Source organism: Gavia stellata, chromosome 22 (genome assembly GCF_030936135.1).
Source record: "Gavia stellata isolate bGavSte3 chromosome 22, bGavSte3.hap2, whole genome shotgun sequence".
Taxonomy (NCBI): Eukaryota; Metazoa; Chordata; class Aves; order Gaviiformes; family Gaviidae; genus Gavia; species Gavia stellata.
Window position 1 is genome coordinate 6,823,326 of NC_082615.1, and position 21,175 is coordinate 6,844,500.

The 21,175-nt window shown below is 45.1% G+C and overlaps 1 protein-coding gene across 2 annotated transcripts; it reads left to right on the forward strand.

The window, feature by feature from the left end:
* The first annotated feature begins 47 nt into the window (after positions 1-47).
* On the forward strand, positions 48-19,766 carry GGA3 (golgi associated, gamma adaptin ear containing, ARF binding protein 3). 2 transcript variants are annotated; one of them, XM_059828331.1, is made up of 17 exons: positions 48-87; positions 5,707-5,791; positions 6,531-6,606; positions 7,129-7,227; positions 8,003-8,126; positions 9,082-9,185; positions 9,724-9,804; positions 10,990-11,127; positions 12,159-12,240; positions 12,739-12,841; positions 13,839-14,128; positions 14,782-14,849; positions 15,253-15,575; positions 16,107-16,372; positions 16,558-16,727; positions 17,456-17,566; positions 18,747-19,766. In XM_059828331.1, exons 1-17 carry the CDS (start codon positions 48-50, stop codon positions 18,855-18,857), a joined length of 2,271 nt encoding a protein of 756 aa, XP_059684314.1. In that variant the 3' UTR covers positions 18,858-19,766. The 2 variants fall into 2 exon arrangements, with proteins under 2 accessions (XP_059684314.1, XP_059684315.1); XM_059828332.1 differs by lacking the exon at positions 7,129-7,227.
* Positions 19,767-21,175: the final 1,409 nt, after the last annotated feature.

Genomic DNA, 21,175 nt, shown 5'->3' on the forward strand with positions numbered 1-21,175 from the left:
CTCGGCTCTCGCGCGGCCGGGGCGGGGCCTCGGGCCGGGCCGGCAACATGGCGGAGGCGGAAGGGGAGAGCCTGGAGTCGTGGCTGAGTGAGTACCCCGCGGCCACCCCCCCCCCCCCTTCCCCCCCGCCCGCCCCGGCCCTCAGCACCGCTCCCCTCGGCCCTGGGGTCCCCCAGCCTCCCCGGCCTGGGCCCCCCGCAGCCCCGGCCCCTCCCCATCGCCTCACCGCAGCCCTCCTCCCGCCCTTCCCCGCCGCCCCCCTCAGCGAGGCGGCCGCCCCTGAGCTGCCCGGGCCGTGGCGGTGCCGTCTGGGGGAGGCTGGAGGGGGTGTGAGCACCTTGGGGACGGTCCCCCGGAGCAGAGACCTCCGCTTGCGCCGGGATGCGTCCTGCGGGGCGGGGGAAGGGGCTGAGGCCTCCCCTCTTCCCGGTGGTCACTGCCACCGGCTGCCCCGCTGGGGCGTCCAGCGGCCTGGGCGCGACAGCACCACTGAAGGAGTGATGGAGGACTGTGGTTGTAGGGGCACAGCGGCCGTTTGGGTCCCCTAATCATCAATTTGCTTGTTGGGAGGTGTGAGGAACGGGCAGGATTGTAGCTCATGTTGCTCAGCACCTGCAGGGCTGTTGCTTTTTTTTTGGCCATAAAGGCTCATGGTACGTGTCTGTCCCTGATTCTCTTCTTCCCTAACCTGCGTTTTGGTCAGTGGGTTAGTGACAGCTTTAGTGCTGTTCATGAGGTTGAGAACTGTAGGGATTTCCCAAATAAGTTGTATTAATGTGTTATACAACCATGCTTTTCAAGCAGTCAAATCCTGCTTTATGCCTAGCTGCAGTTTCAGGGTAGGAGTTACGGATGTCCATCCCATACAGACTGGGATATTTAAAAATCCTTTGTCAAGATAAGGTATTTTTTTATCACAGAATCTTAAATGTTAGAGACCGGGAAAAAACCCCAAACCATGGCTTGTTCATCCGCAGCCCTTGCTGAGTATCTCCTCATTGCGTGTCTGCCTGCGCTGCCCATGAGTCGGCTGGCTTTTGGGCTGTGTGGCTGTACAGAACCTGGTGCTGTGGGATCCCAACCCAGCACTGGCAGATCGGGAGGTGATTCTTGAATGAATCGCTCAAAACAGTAATTGTTTTTCATATATTCCACGCACAGGGGCTCCAGTTGCTGTCCCCGCGAGGCTAACCTACACATCACTAGCTTGTTGCCTAGATTTTCTTCTTTTAATAGTTATTTCTTTGATTACAGCAGTGAGTGAAGTTCCTAAGTAGTTGGGTACTAGGCAAACAGCAGAAGATGGTCATTACCCTAAATACCTTAGAGTATAAAACCTGTTACCCTTTTGGAGTTATCCTTTCATAAACAAGATTAAATAATTCTTGTTCTTTCTCGGTGTTTTTATATAAAATTCAATTGCATATATGGTATCGTCATCTGTTATAGGAGTTACTGGCTAAATGATGTTTTCAGCTCTTCTCATTTTAGATCAATCCCTTCTGTCCCTTTACCATTTTTGCTCCTCCTCTGAACTCCCACAGTTTGTCAATATCTTTAATGGTAGCCAGTGAGACACATGAAGAAACACCCACATCCCTTCCTTTTAATCTTTCTCTGAGGAGAACTGACTCACCAAGTTCAGTTTGTGCGTGAAAATATCTCTAGTAGGAAGGATATTTTAGGTTGTATAGCCTGGAAAGCTTCCTGACTGTTTGTTTTGTGGGGTTATTTTTTCATTGTGGAAGTTAAGAGAGAAGTTATTGCTCCTTGGCCAAGCAGTAGGATATTCTGCACTGGGGAACATATGCTAAAGGGTAGTGTTGCAAAGGCCTTACTCACTGTAAGAAATATTGCAGTGAGCCTGATTGCGGAGGTGTACACGTTTTTCAAGGCTTGAGTGTTGCCCTCTCATTTAAGAGGATGCATTCGTGCCAGGTCACTGCTACAGTGATTTGTGCTGGTGTGATTATATCGCTCCTCCCATTGTAGAGGAGCACAGAGCATTTAGTGTACATAAATTACCGGCGGAGTCGTGCAGCCCAGGAAGGCAGAGTGCAAAGGCTGGTGCATCTGAGAGCTTTCACCAGGCCTCCTGAGGTTCTTTTTCTGGTAACCACCACGAAGCTGTGCCGTGTCTAATGCTAACCTTGGGGGTGTGCAGCTGCTGTGCCCTTACTAAAGGGAAGGGCCAGAATTGCTCAGCAGCACAGCTGACTTCCCAGTCACGGGAAGATGGAAAATTTCTTATTGCCAATGATTTTTTTTCTATACCAGTGGTGTGCAGCCTTCCACGCTGCCCTGTCTCTGTCATCAGGTGGAGTCATAGACCCATGAAGTAACATCACCCTCGTGTCCTAATACTGCAGCAAGATCTGCACTTCAGCCAGTCATGATCTAGCATCGTCATGTCTCCTGCCTTGTTTCAGGCAGCCAGGATGAAAGAAGGTGATCCTTTCTATTCTCTCCTTGCTGGCAGACTCTTCTCCTGCACTTAGCTGAAATAGAAGAGAAGGTTAGAAAATCATGTCAGTTGTACGAATACAGCTGGATCCTTTGACTTTAGCGCTGCCTTTTCTACTGCATCCAAAAGGAAGCTTATTGTATCACATTGATGTTAGGCTTAGGCAATGTCCAGCTATGTAATAGATGCAGATGGATAAAATATTATGATTGTCTTAGCTTCTTATTTCCTTGTATTCTCATGGGTCAGCATTCTCCTCCTCCTCCCAGGGATACAAACAGAATCTGACTGTTAGACTCGATATGCTTGAGCTGGGGATTCCCAATTCATATGCTAAGCTTGACCTGGGGAAACTCTTCGTTGGGATGGCTTTTGTCTCATTTCAGTAGAGAAGTAAACCCAGGAAAATATGAGCATTCATTACCAGTCAGTTAATGGTCTGTGGTTCTCTGCATTCCAACCTCCTTGTTTCTCTGTAGAGAAAATAAGCACCTTTGTTTCATATCTAATGATGCATCTGAATGTTGACTCATTAGTGTTTCAGGGTCTAGCAGGGCAACTGAGGGCTGCGTGGCTCTAACGCTTAGGTCAAGTGTGAAGCAACTTTCTATGTCCTAAGCGCAGCAGTGTCTGAAAGCTAAGGCAGAGATGGTGGCAGGACTGGGGTAGTGCTGAGACTTTGTTCCCAGGTTGCTAATTCAGATTCACTTGGTTGCCAATGTGAAATGGGATTTTCAGGATGGGACCTGGTGGACAAGTGTCTCTGAAAGCACACTTTATAACTGGTACCAAATGGGCCTTTTTTGGGAGTTTCAACAGAGAAGCCAAGGATTTGACATTCCAGAGCACCAAACTCTTCTTCCTGGAACGAATCCTTTCATATAAGGGTTGAAGCATATTTATAAGGCAGTGCAGAGGAGCTCCCTGCCCACATTTTAAGTGTTCTGCATAAAAATAGAGGATTTTAAGTTATGCCTTGATAGACGTGATGCAGCTTCATGTAGGGATGTCCTGAAAAGGTTAAGCAAGGTAATTTAAATTGTCTGGGGTGCTGTGTTCATGTGGCTGTACTAAGATTGGTAGTAAGTATCCATACACGCTGTTGTATTGTGTCATGCAAACACATCAATCTCCAGAGCCAGGGCAGGACTTCTGGTCAAGCTTATTAGCTTTTATGAATTAGGGTTTCACATGGAGATTTTATGAATGTTAGAAATAGGGAGTTCTTCATGTGGAACATAACTTCCCTTCAGTAATCTCTCTCTCCTTCTGAGACTTTACTGTCTTTATGTGAGAGCTTTTGGTGCAAAAAATAAGATGAATCTGAACCCAATCTGAGAGTGTGAAATAATCCAGTGTCATTCCAAGAAATTTTTGGAGATATTTGGAACAGCTTTAAAAATAACATTTCACAAGAAAACGTTGCTTACATTTTCCTGTTTGTACCAGATCTCTTTCCTAATTTCAGGATGTGCAACCAACAAATAGTTCATTTAGTCAAGTGCCTTTACTTGTTTGTGCTCTTCCTGTATTTATTAAATAAATTCCATTAAGTGCAGCCAAGAACTGTATTTCTTTCATCTAGGCCTGCAGAGCAGCAGAGGTGCTTTGGAGCACTGAACCATGCACAATGCCATTTGACTTCCATGAAAAGACTTTTAGATTGTTTTAAGTCCGCAGTTTCATGATGCTCCCAGGGTGTTCAGCAGTTGTGAGTGTGGTAATAAGGTTTAAGTGCCACATATGTTTTTAACAGTTGCGTGGCTTTGCAGCAGCTGCTTTTTAAACTAAGGCTCCCTTGAATCTCTTGAGTTCAAAAAATAGCTTGGTAGCTTAGCTTGTACAACAAGATGTGATTCTGCAGTTAGTCCTCCCTGGCTGCTGCCTTTTGCTTATCTAGGCTCCCATGAAAGTCAGCAGCAGGCAGAGAGATTCACCTATGCAGATGCAATCCATGGAACAATTTACAAAATTTACAACTATCCTTCCACAAAGAGTGAAATACGAGCAAACCTTGTAGGACTGCCACGGTAGGAGGACTAAGGTGCACTGTGAAAGTGAGGTTTCAGAGTGGATGTTTGACAGCTGTTTTTATCTGCCTGTGGAAAGGTAAAAGGATATGTTTTAATGATGGTAAAAAATGACACTTTGTAACGTAGCATGTGTTTATTTCGTTATGCTTCCCTCTATGATGAAAGTACAGGGATGTGTGCTGGGTTTTTTTTCCTGTCCTTCATCCCCTGCTCTATACTATCCGTCTAAGCAATATTTTCTTTTCTGTATCTCTTTCCATTGTATTAAAATTTTGAGGACAGCTTCTTAAATGCCAGCCCTTAGATATATAGCTGCAGTGCATTGTTTCTTTCCTTACAAGCAAGAAAAATCATCGTGTCCAGTCATCTTGGCTGGAAAATTAGGTTAAAGCAGGAATCTTGTCTACTGTAAATTCAGTGCTCTATCAGAGTTAAGTAGAATACATGGAGAAGATGCATTCATAACGAAAAAAGATGCTGATAGCCTCACTATTCTGCAATCAGTACAATAATCGAGGCGCTGGTACCCGAGGGAGGATCCTTCAGGAGCCTGAAATAGCCCAGTCAGTAGAGCATCAGTCTCTCAATTTGAGCATATAGGATTTGAGTTCCTGGTCAGGTACAGGCTGTGGTGTTTATTACTTGCAAGAACAACTCAATGTATAATAATAAATTTCAGTTCATAATTCCCAGGAGAGATGCTAAGGCATCTAACAAATCGGTTGGCACTCTAAAAACAAATGTTAATGCTAAATGACTTATATTAAACATCTGATGTTCCAGCTCTTACTTCTATAAAACTCCCAGGGAATAAAAAAAATCATTTCCTATGTAGAAAGTGGGAGGGTTTAGCCCTGAAGGAGTTTAATGTTATAGCCAAATAGAAAGAGATAGCATTTCAGGCAGAGGGAAGCTGTGTGAGCTCAAATATTTTATCCTGTACTCTCATTTAGAGTATGGAAATAGCATGTTTCTACGTACTTGAGATTTGGCACCTGGTTTTTTTGGGAAGCAGTGATTCTTGCTGGATATTTGGATGTCTCAACTTGGACACACCCTTTTCCCTGAACAGACATACCATGTGTGGACTTCTTTCTCCTTTTTTTATAGTTGGCAATGGATGTCAAATGCTTTTCTCTAGGAAATTCATGACCTTTTATACTGTTTCTTTTGCTTGATTGGTAATATGTTCTCTTTCCCTTGCCAAAGATAAAGCCACTAACCCATCTAACAGGCAAGAAGACTGGGAATACATCATTGGATTCTGTGACCAGATCAACAAAGAACTTGAAGGGTGAGTGTCCCAAACTGCTCTAGACTTAATAAATTAACATTCACAGTTTAAAATATATCATTTGATCATCAAACTTTCATGTTTTCTTTTATATACACTGAAGATTGAGCTACAAAAGAAATAAGATGCTGCATAGTGCTACCCTTTTGTGAAGGGTAGCATGGCTTACACACAGACTGAGCACTAGGAAAAAGGGAATTCTGAATCTGCCTCTAATGTCAGCTTCTGCAGCTGCAGCGTTCTCATCTAGCCAAACTCGGTCTGTTTGCCAGTCTGTAAAATGGGGTTATAACTCTTAGTGCCTTATGGGACTTCACGTCTTTAAAATCTTTACAAGGCTTAACTGAGGAAACCTTCTGGGTCACAGCATTCCTGTGAGCTAAGGAAGAAGTGTTTTCTTCTGGAAAAAGGAAAGTAATGCAAAAGAAATGAAGTGATTTCCTGGGCTGGGGACTGTACTGGGAGTTGTTAGGCCCCTCCCAAGGAGGAATCTGGAATTGCTGGCTCAGACTACTAGCCCTCACTTCCTTTCGTATGTGCAAACACCCAGGCTTACAAAGGTGCCCTGAACGTTTCTTGTTAGCCTTTGTACACTGATGGAACAACAAAAAGTACTAAATGGCATTTCCTTTTAATGAAGTGAAAGTCATCTTGTTTAAACAGCAGAATTTGTGAAAGTCTGAAAATACTTCAACGTGTTCGCCTGCTTTGTTTGTAACGGGGATCTGCTTTGTTTCAGGCCACAGATAGCTGTGAGACTCCTGGCTCATAAAATCCAGTCGCCACAGGAATGGGAGGCAGTCCAAGCCTTGACAGTAGGTAGTCCTTACCCCTCCCCTTAAATCCAGTTACATATCATTTGACATCATCTGTGCAGAGTATAAGGGGGGCACAGTGTGTGTCAGTGGGGTTAGTTGGGTCTAGTTCTGGGGCTGAATGCCCTGATTCCCCTCTTCTGGGGGGGAGTAGACAGTGAGAGGGAGCACAGTTACATAACTGAAGTGTCCAAATTGCTCATTAGCAGCAGCAGAGCAGTCAGAAATAACTGGTTTAGTTTCAGCTGTTTTCATTTGTTATCTTGAGGTAAGATTTGTATTCATTGTTATGAGACCTAATGGTGAGATAACTGATCCAGGTATACAGAGCTGAGGGTGGGAGACCAGCCTGTCATGATGTGTCACCCCTAAAGATGGGAGATTCATGCCCGTATCGCACAGCAGGAACATGTGTCTCACTGACATGGGTCCTCCAGTTCCCCTATAAGCAGAGCACAGCTACGTTGTTATTGAAGAGTTTTGTTGTTGGTTTCAGCCCCTGTCTTTGTTACTTCAATGCAGGTGCTGGAAGCTTGTATGAAGAATTGTGGGAGAAGATTTCATAACGAAGTAGGGAAGTTTCGCTTTTTAAACGAGTTAATAAAAGTTGTGTCTCCCAAGGTTAGTCCCTCAGCTTTATGGCTGTATTTACTTTTTGTTTGGCCTCCATAAGCTACAGGCAACGTCCAAAATATTTGCAGTGCTCTGTCTGGCTCATTGCATTTATTAGCCTATATTCAAGAGCATTTGTTAGCTAAGGGGTTTTTTTTGTGCTTTGCTTACTATTTTTCTCAGTAAGTTGTACTTACTTATCATCAGTATATACTCTCTGTACTGTTCTAAAGCTTGGTCTGTGTTTTTAAAAAAAAACAAACAAAACCCCAGCATCAGTGGAGGAGAGGTGTGATGCAGAGGTTAAAACAAGAGACCTGGCAACACACCATAGAGTTCTAATCCTCACTCTGCTGCTGACTTGCTGTGTAAAGAGTGCCTGGCTAAGTCTCTCAACATTCATGATCAGTGTAACATGGTGAAAATAGACAGAGGCACCCCATGGCATGATTGATGCAGCAAAGTATTCCCAGATTCCTTCCCATAAGACAGGGAAGGGGGTGGTTATCTGTATTGCTGTATTTTTTAAATAGCAAAATCCTGAAACCAACAGAATAGCTGCTTTTTCTTTTGCTGAAGATAATCACAAAGCTGCTCTTCACTATTATTTCAAATATATTAGAAGAACATTTTTTCCTTTTAATAAGATGTATCTTAGATCATCTTGGAACTTGGATTATACACCTTTTAATGTGTATCACTGAACTCCCATTCTCTGGGTTTGGGCTTTATTTTTAAAAATAATGAAGAATGTGGGGAATTTGCACCTTTTTTCCACTCTTAGTACCTGGGAGACCGAGTCTCCGAGAAGGTGAAGACCAAAGTCATTGAACTGCTGTATAGCTGGACAGTGGCATTGCCAGAGGAATCCAAAATCAAGGATGCCTACTACATGCTGAAGCGACAAGGTAGGAAGTCATGCATTCTCTCCAGCCTGTGCTTTAAGCAGGAGTGTCACAAAATATACAGCTTCTAATTACTTGGGGACAAGGCAGGCTCTGAGAGGAGGTAGAACAAGGGAGAAATTCCCTGAAAAGCTTCTCATTATATTTAAGTGCCTTGGGCTGGGTTGGGTTGGCTTTTTTAACTAGATCAGTTAAACACCTTGCAAATACTTTTGTTTTAGTTTGCAGGGCCTTTTTTGAGTTTTTCTGGAACTAGTTATTAAATGATTTGAACAAGTCTAATTTAAAGCGAAATAAGAGCCTCCATGTAGCCTTTTGTGTTCTTTTAACTAGATCACTTTGCAATTGTACTTTTAGTTCAACTGATAGAAATTTCTTGTGTAGGCACAGTGAAAAAAGCTCAGCTGAGAAGCATGCAGCTTCAACACAAGAAAAATTGGTTCCAGGGAAGCTCTTGAGGTAGAGCACAAATCTAGGGATTTGACAATGGAACAAACAGGAAGCTTGGCTCTTTCCCCACTAGTGGTTAGGAGTCCGCTCATCACCCCACTTTGCATTGTTGTCCACTTTCCTGCTCAGCTCATTTCTACGAACAAATGTCATGCCCCTGAGTTTGCACAAAGCTGGGTTGTCTGGGACTTCACTTAGTGGTTGAACAGCTAATGTGAAAGGGGGAAAGACAAATAGTGGAGAGCTATTGATTATACCGAGCTATTAGAGGACCAGTATGGACATGGCAACACAGTTGCTGGGGTTTTGGCCTTTATCAAAAAAACCTTTATTTTTCCAGATGGCATGCTCAGTGATTTTGATCCTATATTGCTCATTAGAACAGTGCGCTAGTGTCAATGGACGGTTTGGCTGTGTGTTTGCTTTGATAGCAGCCTGTGAATAACTGGTTGCACTGCCTGCTGTGACTGCATGTGCAAACCCACGTGGGTTCCCTTTCTGCTTTCAGGGATCGTTATGTTTGATCCTGTGATTCCTGCAGACAGAACCCTGATTCCCTCTCCACCGCCTCGTCCCAAAAACCCTGTGTTTGATGATGAGGAGAAATCCAAGGTACAGTGAAGACTTGTATTGTAATCACTGATGAAAAGTGATTACTCAATGCACATTTAGAATAAGGAAGTAAAGTATACTAATGTGACTTTTATTTTTGGGGTGGTGGTGTGTACTTTCACAGGACTCATTGCTTTGTCCACCTACCTAACCTGAAGTTCCAGCTAAGACCGTGTCTGTGTTACCATTAAAGGATTATTCCTGGTTAAAGTGCCATCCTGCTGTAGTACCAGAAGGCAGAGAACGTTTCACACACGGGATCAAAAATGGTGTATGGGAGGAATAATTATCTAGTGTCAGAAGTCTCTGAGATTTCACAGCTATGTCCTGTGTAGAAGCAAGAATGCAGCAACTTGCATATAATAAAAACCGATAAATGACTGCTGCTGAAGTCACTGTAACTATGAAAGCGGTGTAAGCTTTGTAATAGTGGGCTGTATCTCTTTTCCCCTGAATTGTTCACTTAGATTCCTTTCACTGCTTCCCTTTGCCAAAGGGTTTTTATTTGTTTCCTGAATATCCTCTTCTCGTTTTACAGCTTCTAGCCAAACTGCTGAAAAGCAAAAACCCAGATGATTTACAAGAGGCCAACAAGCTTATAAAATCCATGGTAAAAGAGGTAAGAAATTCCTGTGGGATTGGTTCCAGTCAGCAGTCTGCTTTGCAGGTTTTAAGCAATTTGACTCCAAAATGGTGGAGAGCTTTAGGGTTATGTGAATGGCAGCACCTGGGTTTTTGAGGCTCTGGGAGCATTGCCTTAGTACATTCCTTAGTCAAGTTGTGGGGACTGAATGAGACTGACCATCAGCGACACCCAATCTTTTATTATTTTTTAAAATTACAAGACACTGCTAACTTGCATCTAGTCCCCGTGGTTACCAGCGCAAAGGGGCTGCCATGTGATGACTTAGTAGGGCTCTGTATGAGATGAATGTGTTGAAATTTTGACTCCAGCTCACAACTGGGAGGTGTTTGTATCACAAAAACGTCTACAGTTGTGGCTCTGGTGGAGGACAGGGCAAGAAGGAGCAAGGATTAAATGCCCCTTGTTGTAATTAACTACGTTCTCATCACTCAAGATGGTGAGAGCATTGCAGTACCACCCCGGGATACTGAGGACTGAGTCATTGGACTGGGTCTTCTCACAAGCAGGCTTCATGGAAACATCTTCCTGTTTGTAGAGGTGTGATGCATCCACCCATGGCAGTCATTAGAAACCCTAGAGTCCAGGAAATGACTCACTGTGATTCTGGCAAATAAAAAAGGATAGCTTCTAGACTGAAAAGGATGTATAGGTTACTGAAATGTTTCCATTGAAGCTTTTCTTGTCCCCTGGGCAGACCCTCCTACACCTTTAGATGGAATCTCAAATCAGAGATGGGTGGACATTTTCTAGTAGAGTGTGCTTGTTCCTAGTAAATGTTTTGCTTCAAACATATCTTTTTCATAAAATGTCATCAAGTGGCCAAAAAAAAAAAAAATTCTTTTGAAAAGGTCAGAAAAGAACTTTTGGGAACATACTGTTTTGAACACTTCTATTTTTAGTGGTATGATTATACATTAAAATCTATTTAATGAGACTTTTTGGAAATATGGGGGTTTCTAACATTTCAGAATGGTGGTGAAAAGATAATCAAATAAGCAAAGCTTCACCTGAATGGAGAGTTAATGATATAATTTTTTTTCTAGCTTAACCTTAAATAGACATTACTTGGCATGATTTACAGATAACACCTGCTGATGTGATACTGTGGACTTTTACAGGAAAACTCACTTTTCATGTCTTGTGTTTTACACCCTGAAGGATGAGGCTCGGATTCAAAAAGTGACAAAACGCATGCACACGCTGGAGGAAGTAAATAACAATGTGAAGCTGCTGAATGAGATGTTGGTTCATTATAGCAAAGAGGACTCATCAGAGGCTGATCGGGAGCTCATGAAGGTTGGTCTGAGTTGCTCTTTCTTCCCAGAAATCCTGCAGTCAGTCCTTTCTTCTTACAGACTTGAGTTTTGAGAGAATTACAAACAGTGCAGTAAAATGGAGAGCAACAGCACGAAACAAGAGCAATCATTGGAAACAGCAGGAAAGAAAATAACCATCTTTTTAACACCTTTCACCAGAGGACTCAGTGCCTTGCAAGGACAGTGAGTGATAGCTCGGTTTTGCACATGCTTGAAGTGAGGTGTAGCTCTTCTCCAAAGATGCAGTGTGGCAGAATCAAGAAGCTGCAGTTTGTAATTCTTGCTCCTATTAGGACACACTGATTGCAGATAATAACTGACCTTCACAGCACTGTGGATGGTAAACTAAAGGCTGAAAGGGGCAGAAAAAGGAAGAGTTTTAGCTAGTGTTAAAAGGTTGGGAGAACATCAAGAAGGTAAAAATCAAAAAAGACACCAGGGATGGTTGGATAGGCCCAGGGCCTTGAAGAGTTACACCTTATCCAATTAAAAAAGTTAAACCTACTTGTGTTTAACAACAAGCTCCTGGAATGATGGTAGGAAGCTTAAGAAACTGGTTTGTTTCTGTGAAACATTTCCTTCTTGCCACCGTTCTTCTGTGTGGTTGCAGACTCTCTGAGTAGAGGTTGCAGCACAATTGAAGTATAATTGTTGAAGCATAATTCTGCTCTTCCTTGGGCTTTTAGGGACTACCACAGTACAAGGAATGAACATCTCTTTTGGGCTAGAGCTGGCCGTAAGTGCTAAAGTGAGGGAGGACTGAGAGATGTTGTGTTGAAAATGCAGATTGCGTTTAGACTCCCAGGCTAATGTAATGCCTCACAGCTCTGTTAACAGGGCAGGGACAGGGGATCTTGGCTGTCCAGACACACTGGCATGTTCAGCACAGGGAGGCTGGTTTCTCTATTCTGGGCTTTCCAGTGCATCTCTGGGGAGTCATTCTGTGCTGACTGGTATTGCTGACAGTGGCTCCTGGCTGATGAAACCCTTTGTCCTAATCGATCTTCCTAGGAGCTCTATGAAAGGTGTGAAACCAAAAGACGGACATTATTCAAGCTGGCCAGTGAGACAGAGGATAATGACAGCAGTTTGGGTAAACAAAGCTACGCTTCTCCTTTTTTAATTGCTTTTGTGACCTGTGACTGTGCAAGGGTTCAGCAAGGGAATGGCTGCTGCAAAGATGCCTCTTCGCTGTGAATGCACTTTGCTTTGAGCAAGCAGATAAAAGACAAGATCCTTGCCTCTTTATGCTTATCATTTAAATTCAGGCAAGGACTTGACAGCAGAGTTGGTGGTTAGGGAGGCTGGGGGCGATAATGGGGGACAACTGCTGCTTTGGAAGGGGAAGGGAGTTGCTGTGGGGAACAAAGCCTTGGACTCATTTTTTCATTGTTACTGTAATGTGCACGGACCTAGAAAGGTCAGAGTATTGCTTAGAGAAGCACGACAAAGACAGAGAGTAATGGAGCTCATTGCCAAATGATTATGTTTTTTCTTGCTGATCATTTAGCTGATAACTGAGTACTCTCAGCATTAGTGGGAGCAAAGTGACTAAAGTTTTGGAGGTTGTTTTTGTCTCTCTTGCCTATAGGGGATATTCTGCAAGCGAGTGACAATTTATCCCGTGTGATTAATTCCTATAAAAAAATAATAGAGGGGCAAGTGATCAATGGCGAAGTGGATCTCCCTGTGATGTCTGTAGTGGAAGGTGAGTTCCTGGGAAGCCAACTGTTTAATTTTGAATCCTGCATTTCTAAATCTTTTGGACGAGGTTACTTATTAATTGTGGTGATGTAAGCTATTGATGGTTCTTGTGGCCAACAGTTTGTGAATCAGAGGGGGACAAGACAGCTCCTAAGCAGTGGATAAACAATTCTGGACATGAGCAACAGTGCTGCAGCTTCGCATTTTCCATTGCTCATTCCATATTATTGAAAGCTTTGATAACATCAGTAGTAAACCTGCATCTGAACAGTTTGTGTGGCTGGAAGTTCTCATACAGTTTCACCTCCACATTTGTCCTGTTTCTTAACGGTGACATGTAAGATGATGATGATTTTATCAAAAGGACAAGAGCAGGAGAGTGGGAGCCAGGCCAGGGGTCCTGTTCCTGACTTTGCCAGCAATTCCATTCGTGAATTTAGGCCAGTTGCCCACTTTACACTTCAGCTTCACCATTGAAAGCTCTGGACATATGTGTGGCAGAATTACCATTTGGGAATCACTTAAACATTTCTGCATCGAGAGCAGAAGAGGAATGCGTAATGCTTCCTGACAACATTTTATTGGGACAAGACTGTCCTAAATATGAAGATCCAGACAGTATGAATTTTCCTCAGCTGTCTAGCTCTCTGGCAGCCTTTGTTTATTGTAATTCTGTAGGATCTCCCAAAGCCTCATCTGAGCTCAAAAGATTTTTGAAAAGACTACGAATTATGCTACAAGAAGCACTGGGGAAAGAGAAGTGGTTGGAGCAGATGTTACTTTTCATATAGAAATTTCCCAAGTATCTGGGTTGATTTAAGGAGCTTGTGGACAGCAAATGGTTAGGTAGAAAGCATGTGGGCTTTCTCTGATATAAAGAGCCATAAGCCATGATTAAATGAGGATCTGTGTTACGTAAACCATCTCTCTGATAATTTCTTCTGTACATTGGGTTTGCTCTGAGCCTTTTGCCTTCTTTCCTAGTAGTACTCTTCTGTCTGCTGCAGGGAGTAACTCCACAAGTAATCTCAACACCCTCATTGACCTTGCTGGATTGGACGTCACCAGCACCCCGCCACCTCCAATGCCACCCACCACCCTGACGCCAGCCCCCACAGTAGCCCCAGCCCCAGCAGAAATCCCCATTCTTCCACCTCCTCCCCAGACGTTCGCACAGTTGCGGAGCAGTTCCTCCAGCCAAGTGGAAGCCGTACCCGCTCAGCAGAGCAGCACAGCCAACTCCCTCTCCTTGCTGGATGAGGAGCTCCTGTGCTTAGGTAAGACACTGAGAGGCCCAGAAAAGGGCTACTCAATTCATGCCTAACAAAGACTGCTTTCTTCCTTCAGTGTGAGTGTGAGGGCTGGCTGCACATGTGGCATGCCTAAAAGCAGCAGGAGATGCCTTTGGTTTCTAGTGAAGTCCAGGGAACACTCCCTTGCATCATCCTGAATATAAGACCTGGTCAGTGAGTCAGTATTAAAAACTCTGATCTTCCCAGAGTAGGCTGCAAGTGAAATAACAGTTAAGTGTAATTGCAATCTGATCTCTGTAGGTGCTTGGACATACAGGCTGCAGTTTGGTACACATTTCACCCCTGACTTCGCGGCTGTGCTAAAGAGCAAGGTGCCTTAGAGGGGTCGCGTGTAGGAGCCTGCAGAATGCCTGCCTGTGGAGCCCAGATATGAACAGCAGAAGACACTGCAAATCAGGAAGGGTTAGAAGAGCTGTGTGCAGGGGGTGCCTGTCAGCTACTGGTGCTGTCAGTCTCTTTTTCTCATCGCAGACTTACAGCCCATTTCAGTCTTTCATCAGGTTCTTGGGCTGTGGCGGAGCTGAATCAAGTAGTTTGATGGTACTGAAACAACTGCCAAGGGATGACACCTAATTCATTTTCTCTTCCAGTCACCTATCTGTTATTTTTCCTTTCAGGCCTGAATGACCCAGCCCCTACAGCAGTGAAGGAGACATCAGAAAACAATCAGTGGAGCATGTTTGAGGTACAAAGGAGGGTCTCAGGGGAAGGGGAGGGAGGGGCTGTCATTGCGACAGGTCTTGGGACACACTCTGTCACCTTGGAAAAATGTGTGATCACACATATAGGCAGAGGGGCTGCTGTTCCTGAGGGGAAGTCTGGCTTAGCCCTAAGATCTGGGATAGCTGCATCTGAACAGAGTAGATATCCCTGAACCTGGCTTTCTCAGTTTCCCACCTGTCCCCCATGACGTTAGCACTTCCTTTGCTTAAATTACAGATCAGATGTAGTCCTGACATAGGCCACAGACTTTGCTGCTTGCCACCCAGCACCTGTTTTTGCGGTAAATCTATCTCCCTCTGTAACAGTGCCATCTCTACAACACAGGGTAGCAGTGAGTTAGAGCATCTACTTGTCCTCTCTTTCAGAATGACCAGTTGGACCTGGATTTCTTTAATCCGAAGATGGTGACTGTTGCTTGCAACCCTGCAGGGAACCCTCTTCTCCATCATGCATCACAGACCACGTGTGGAACATCAGTGACGCTGCCCTCTGCTTTCACAGCCTCTCAGACTGCTCCCAGCATCCCAGCACCAAACTCAGCACCATTTGTATTCTCTGCTGGACCGGCTGCCCCTGCGGGGCCTCCTAAGACTATTCCAGCTGCTCCTGGGTACTTCAGCTCATCTGTGGGGAGCAATATGTCACATAAGATGGATGCATTGGGACAACTCCTTGAAGAAGCCAAAGGGTAACCAAAAGTCCTGGACTTTGCTTTGTCTCTGAAGTTAAAAAGCCAAGCTTGCTGCAGCATCCGGTTCAGAGGCAGACTATCAACTCTCTGGTTTGGCAGAAATGTGTGATTGGGATTTTTCTTCTCAGACGGTTTCAGTTTACAAACTAATATGAGGGTCCTGCCTCCGGGAGGGAAAGTCAGGCACTACTAGGCAGAGAACCACAGCTGTGCTGTTGCCTGATACAAATGCACAGTGTAAAGTTGAATAGGCTGCTAAGGTACAGAGGCCTTTGCCCATCTTAGCCTTGCCCATCTTTGCCAAGGTGGGACTCTGCTTTCTTCTTGGCTTAGAGAGGTGATGCCTAACCCTACCACCACCACCTTCCTCATAGCTCTCCTTACATGAGACCGTACTGAGTCAGAGACTCCAATCTGGTTCCGGGCCACTGCTTTGTCCTTGTGATCTGCTGTTATCCCTGGGTTTGTGGTGGAATGCTTGCTTTGCTTGCAGCTCAATTTCCCATGTTTTTTCCATCTCTCTTCCAGGACTGCCACCCAAGGCATGGCGACACCCTCGGTGTTCCCTGGGGCTACTTTGCCAACCGCTGTCACCTCTACGCCGTTAATGGCACCTGCAGGGCTGCCAGCCGCTGCCCCTGGAGCCCCTGCAATTCCTTTCCCAAGCAGCTGCACTGCTGGCTCAGGAAGTCCTCTCTTTCAGCCAGCATCATTCCAGCAGCAAGGCAGTCCCATGAAAGCACCTGAAATTTCTTTGGCCAATGTCCATGTTCCCTTGGAATCCATTAAACCCAGTAAGTATCTCAAGTTTTTCACCTTTCTCTGAACATTTTTTAAAAGCAAAGCTTCTTGACAAAGCTTATGAAGTGGAGAGAAAGGATGACATGTCCCAGCTGAACAGTCAGATTGCCTAATGCTGCTACAGATCGTCTTCTGCAGCATAAACCTGCATTCCCCTCCCCTTCTCTCTCTGCGGTAGGCAGTGCCCTCCCGGTGACAGCCTATGACAAGAATGGCTTCCGGATCCTCTTGCACTTTGCCAGGGAGTGCCCGCCAGGAAGGTCGGATGTGCTAGTTGTGGTAGTCTCGATGCTGAACACGGCACCGCTTCCTGTGAAGAACATTGTGCTGCAGGCTGCTGTGCCGAAGGTAGGGAAGCGTGGCTCAGACCCATGGCGACATGAAACTCTGCATTCGGGAAGGCCTGGGTATGAACTCAGGGACTTCGGACAGCCTGGTTCTACCTTTCTATAGGCTGTGCTCTGCCTGTTTCCAAAACATAAAGGTGGTTGTCAGAGGCAGAAAACACTGAATAGCGTAAGTCAAGAACTGCAGGTAGTTAGTGTTCTATTTTTCTTGCTATCTAAGATCAATCCAGCTGTGTCTGTTCATGAAAGTGGCTCAGACAGCACAATGACAGGACTGTTACATATGGATAGAGCCACCCTTGAGGTCTTTAGAATCAGAATTTCTAACAGGCATCCTAAATCTGGCAATGTGTTCCATTCTAGTCTTACTGCACCTAGATAATTGCGGATGGCCAGCTTTGTGTTTTGAAAACCGTCCCAGTCTCAGCTACGATCTGCCTACCGTCGTGGAGGTGTTCGTATTAAAACCTCTGACACAAGAGCACTCAGATAGGAAGGTGGTGTTGGTGTTCACCTGACCCGTGCTTTTACTCTGGGCTGACTTGTCAGTCTACCTGTTCCTATCATGTTGCGCAAGCTGGGCTGGCTCTTCTTTCCTCATCCTCGCACATGGATTGATACTCTTCAGTTTGGATGCGTGCTGTTATCTCCCCAGCTTGTGCATGCATTTTTCATTGTCCCCAAGGCAGGAGATAATCCCTGAGGTTCCGCTTTCTTTTTCATTTGCAGTCCATGAAAGTGAAACTACAACCACCCTCTGGCACAGAGCTGTCTCCATTCAATCCCATCCAGCCACCTGCTGCCATCACCCAAGTCATGCTTCTGGCAAATCCTGCGAAGGTGAGAGGGGCAGTGGGACTTATCTTGTCCGCGTCAGACAAATTTGATGTAAGCTGTATTCTACGGGGGGGTTGGACCAAACATTTGAGCAGATACAGCTGTTTGTTCCTAACTTGCCCTCCAGAGGCGGTCACTGCATAACATTGGTGTTGCAGTTCAGGGCTAGAGGGAGGCTCTTCCTCAACAGACTTCATAAGCAAGGAAAGGTATGAGAAGGACCTGTACATTTCTCCCAGCAAAAGGGCAACGGTCATATAAGGCTCAGCTTTAAAGGGTAGCAATCAGAGCTGTATCAGGAGCTTGTCTGAATCCCTTGTGCACTGGAAGTGCCTGGCTTTGGTGTTAACTAGATTGATGTCAAATTAGCTGGTGCTGGAGAAATACTTTTGCTGTGTGGAGGCTATAGCCTGACAGACCTGAACCAACAGACAAATGTCAGATCATGCCTGTTCGATTATTCCTTGGGGATGTACCTGCGACCAGTGAAATGACGTGGTTAACACTTTCTTTTCTGAGTAGCTGTTTTTTCCTTGCTGTAGTTACTCATTTAAGTAGCCTGCTCCATAAAGCTCAAAGCTCTATGCTGAAATAGATTCTAATTATTTGACAAATCTAGATGTTACTACTTGAGAATTACAGCAAAAGGGTCCTTAAAGTATCAGCTGAAAGCTTTGAGATCCAAAAGGATAAATGTCAGAGGAGTTTGGTGGATGGTTGAAAAACTTGTGAGGTGCATGGAGATCCCCTCACTGAAGGACTGGTTCCATCTCCTGTTTACTGTTGTACTAGGAATTTTGCAGAGCAGGAAATGTTTTATCTTCCCCCACATGATGAGGAACTTAATTCTGAAAATGTTGAACTACTCCAACAGCATTCTTCAGGCTCACTGGAGAGCAGCTTAGCAATGGATGCTGGCCACATCTGTGCAAACTATTATCACAGGTCATTCATGCTTTTCTCCTACTGTTCCACGCTAAGCAGTAAAGCTTTTGTGGTATAAAAACTGTAAGGTAAATAACTCAGGTTTGCTGAATAGCTGAACTACTCCATGAACTTACCTTGGCCCTCTTCCCCCTGCTATGTGCAACAGAAGTGTTGTGCTCTCTGTAGAGCCATAACAGTGAAGTGTTTTGTTGGGGAGCTGTTCTCATGTTGCTCTTGGGTTTTGTCTTTACTGCAGGAGAAAGTGAGGCTGCGATACAGACTGACCTTTACGCTGGGAGACCAGCCCAGCACAGAGGTCGGCGAAGTGGATCAGTTCCCCCCGGTAGAGCAGTGGGGGAATCTATGACCTTAGGACACTGCCAGAGACTCTGTGACAGGACCAGGAAAGGATCCCGCAGGACTGGAGTGAATGTGACGTGGGGAGGGACACACATGCTATCCACTGGTGACGTTCAGCTTTGTTTACATGTCCTGACCACTCTGCTTGTAGCTTTAGTCCAGAATGTTTTGCCCCACGTTGAAGGGGTCCTGGGACATTTATGCCAAGCATGAACTGAGTGGCGGCTGGTAACAGGCGGTGCTGGCTGCTTTTGTCTTGACCTCTGGGTGAATCTGGTTCTATCTTCTACTCTATTAAACTTGAAGTTATTGTCATTTGAGGGGAGACCTGTCAGCAGAAGGGGATGTAGTTGGCTTGTTCCTGTACTGCTGTCCTGAGATACCTACAGTCTGGTGGGGTAATGACGCCACCATGAGCTTCCTCAGTGCAGAGCCCTTACACATGCCCTCCCGCGTACTTGTACCTCCTCAGTGCCAGACCCGACCTGCTGAGCATGTTGAGCAATAATGCCGGCTCCGTGAGGGAATGCTTATTTTTTACACTGAAATGGCACTTAGCTCCCTTCCTCCCCCTCCCCTGCTTCATTCCCAAGGGCCGATGTAAGCAGACTCTCGCTCTGTGCTGTGCGACACTGCTGTATCTTTAGTTGTTTTATTTATTTTATACTGCTAGCTGCCTCCCTGTTGTATCTTTTGGGCAGCTGGGGCTGAGTTTTGTAGGCAAATGGTTACACTGGTTATTTTTCTGCCTTCATTGCATTCCATAGCGTGGCGAAAAGAGGAAATGTGTAGTGAGGAGGTAAACAGGGCTGGAAAGGAGCGGTCAGTATTGGTGGAGGACAGCACCTGGAGTGCAGAAATGTCTCTACCGTCACTAATCAGGTGCAGTGACTGAATCCAGGGATAAGGAGAGATGCCTCTCACGTCCCCTCATGCAGGCAGTATTATTATTGTAGTTGAATACTGTGTTTTATTGAGATGAGTACAATGAAATACAAGATGTAAATAATAGAGCTATAGGATATCTAAATAGAAACAAGCAGACAGTGAAAGGAAAGAAGGCTCCACTGGGCTGTGACCATGCGTGTGCTGGGTTTAATGCCCTGTTTTATTTGTTCCCTGTATTAAGCGGCTAAGTGCAATTGTCTCCACAAAGGGGAAAGAAGTTTTGCTGGACATCAGTGTTCTGCGCTAATGGGGCAGAAGCGCTGACCCCGCTAGCTGCAGTCTCACAGAAGCTAGGTTTAAATCACCAAAACTCGATTCCAGCAGTCCCTTCCTTCTCTCTCGATTTCCAATCTCAAGCAGTGCCTCGACTAGCTTTGAGACAGACTTTTAAATTAATGGGGTTTTTTTAACATCCATTGACAAAAGCACAGATAGGGCAGCTCCTTGGACACTAAGCTCAGCATTTCTAGCAGTGCTGCCATGCCACAGCTCTTAACAAAGCATGAGTGGGAGCAGCCAGCTAAAGCACTGAGAAAATCAGTACATGGAGTCCCCTGCCTGCTGTAGGGAAACTCCAGAGGAGAACATGTTGCTGGAATTAATGGCAGCTGTAAAACCCATCACTGCAAATGCAGCTTGGAGTTATGTATAGTTGCATTTTCTTTACTGTGTTGCAAAGTAAAAATCACTAGAGGTGAAAAACTCAGCGGATTCGAAGGCCTGAGGTCCTAAGTGGAGGCACCAGGCAGTTGTAGAAGCCCTGAAGGTGGAATCAAAGCTTGGCCAAGGAACCTGCTGTGAACTCCCGGTCTGAAGCTCATGAAGGCCCCAGCCTTGTCAGCTCCCTGATGTGGAAGGCAGGCGAGAGGGATGGGTACGTTGTTCGGATCCTTAAAGAAAGCAGTTTTAAATCAACGGAATAGGATAGGGGACAAGGAGAGAGAATTCTTTCTGCCTCAGACATGTTCTTGCGAGCACTTTAGACACAGTAGGCACGGGGGGGGGGTGCTTAGGTCACAGTAGCGTGTCCTGAGGAAGCAGGTTTCACTGCTTTAAGATGCCTACACATGAATCTCACTGTGACTTTGAGGAAGTCAGAAGAGCACAAGTGCTTTCTGTAGAATGGCTTTGTTCTCAGTGTTAACAGCAGTACACTGCCTGCGCTGTACAGCCAAATGGAAAGATGCCGGTCTTGCTGCGTGGAAATGCGTTGTTAAGCGCTTTGGAAATTAAACTATGAATGTTCCTTGTCTGTAGGGTGAGGTTCCTGCTTCATACCGAACAGCCGTAACTGTATAAACATCTCAAATGCATTTGTTCTGCTGCATGTTAAATAAATTGTTTTCCCTACTTTGCTCTGTGGATAGCCCTCACTAA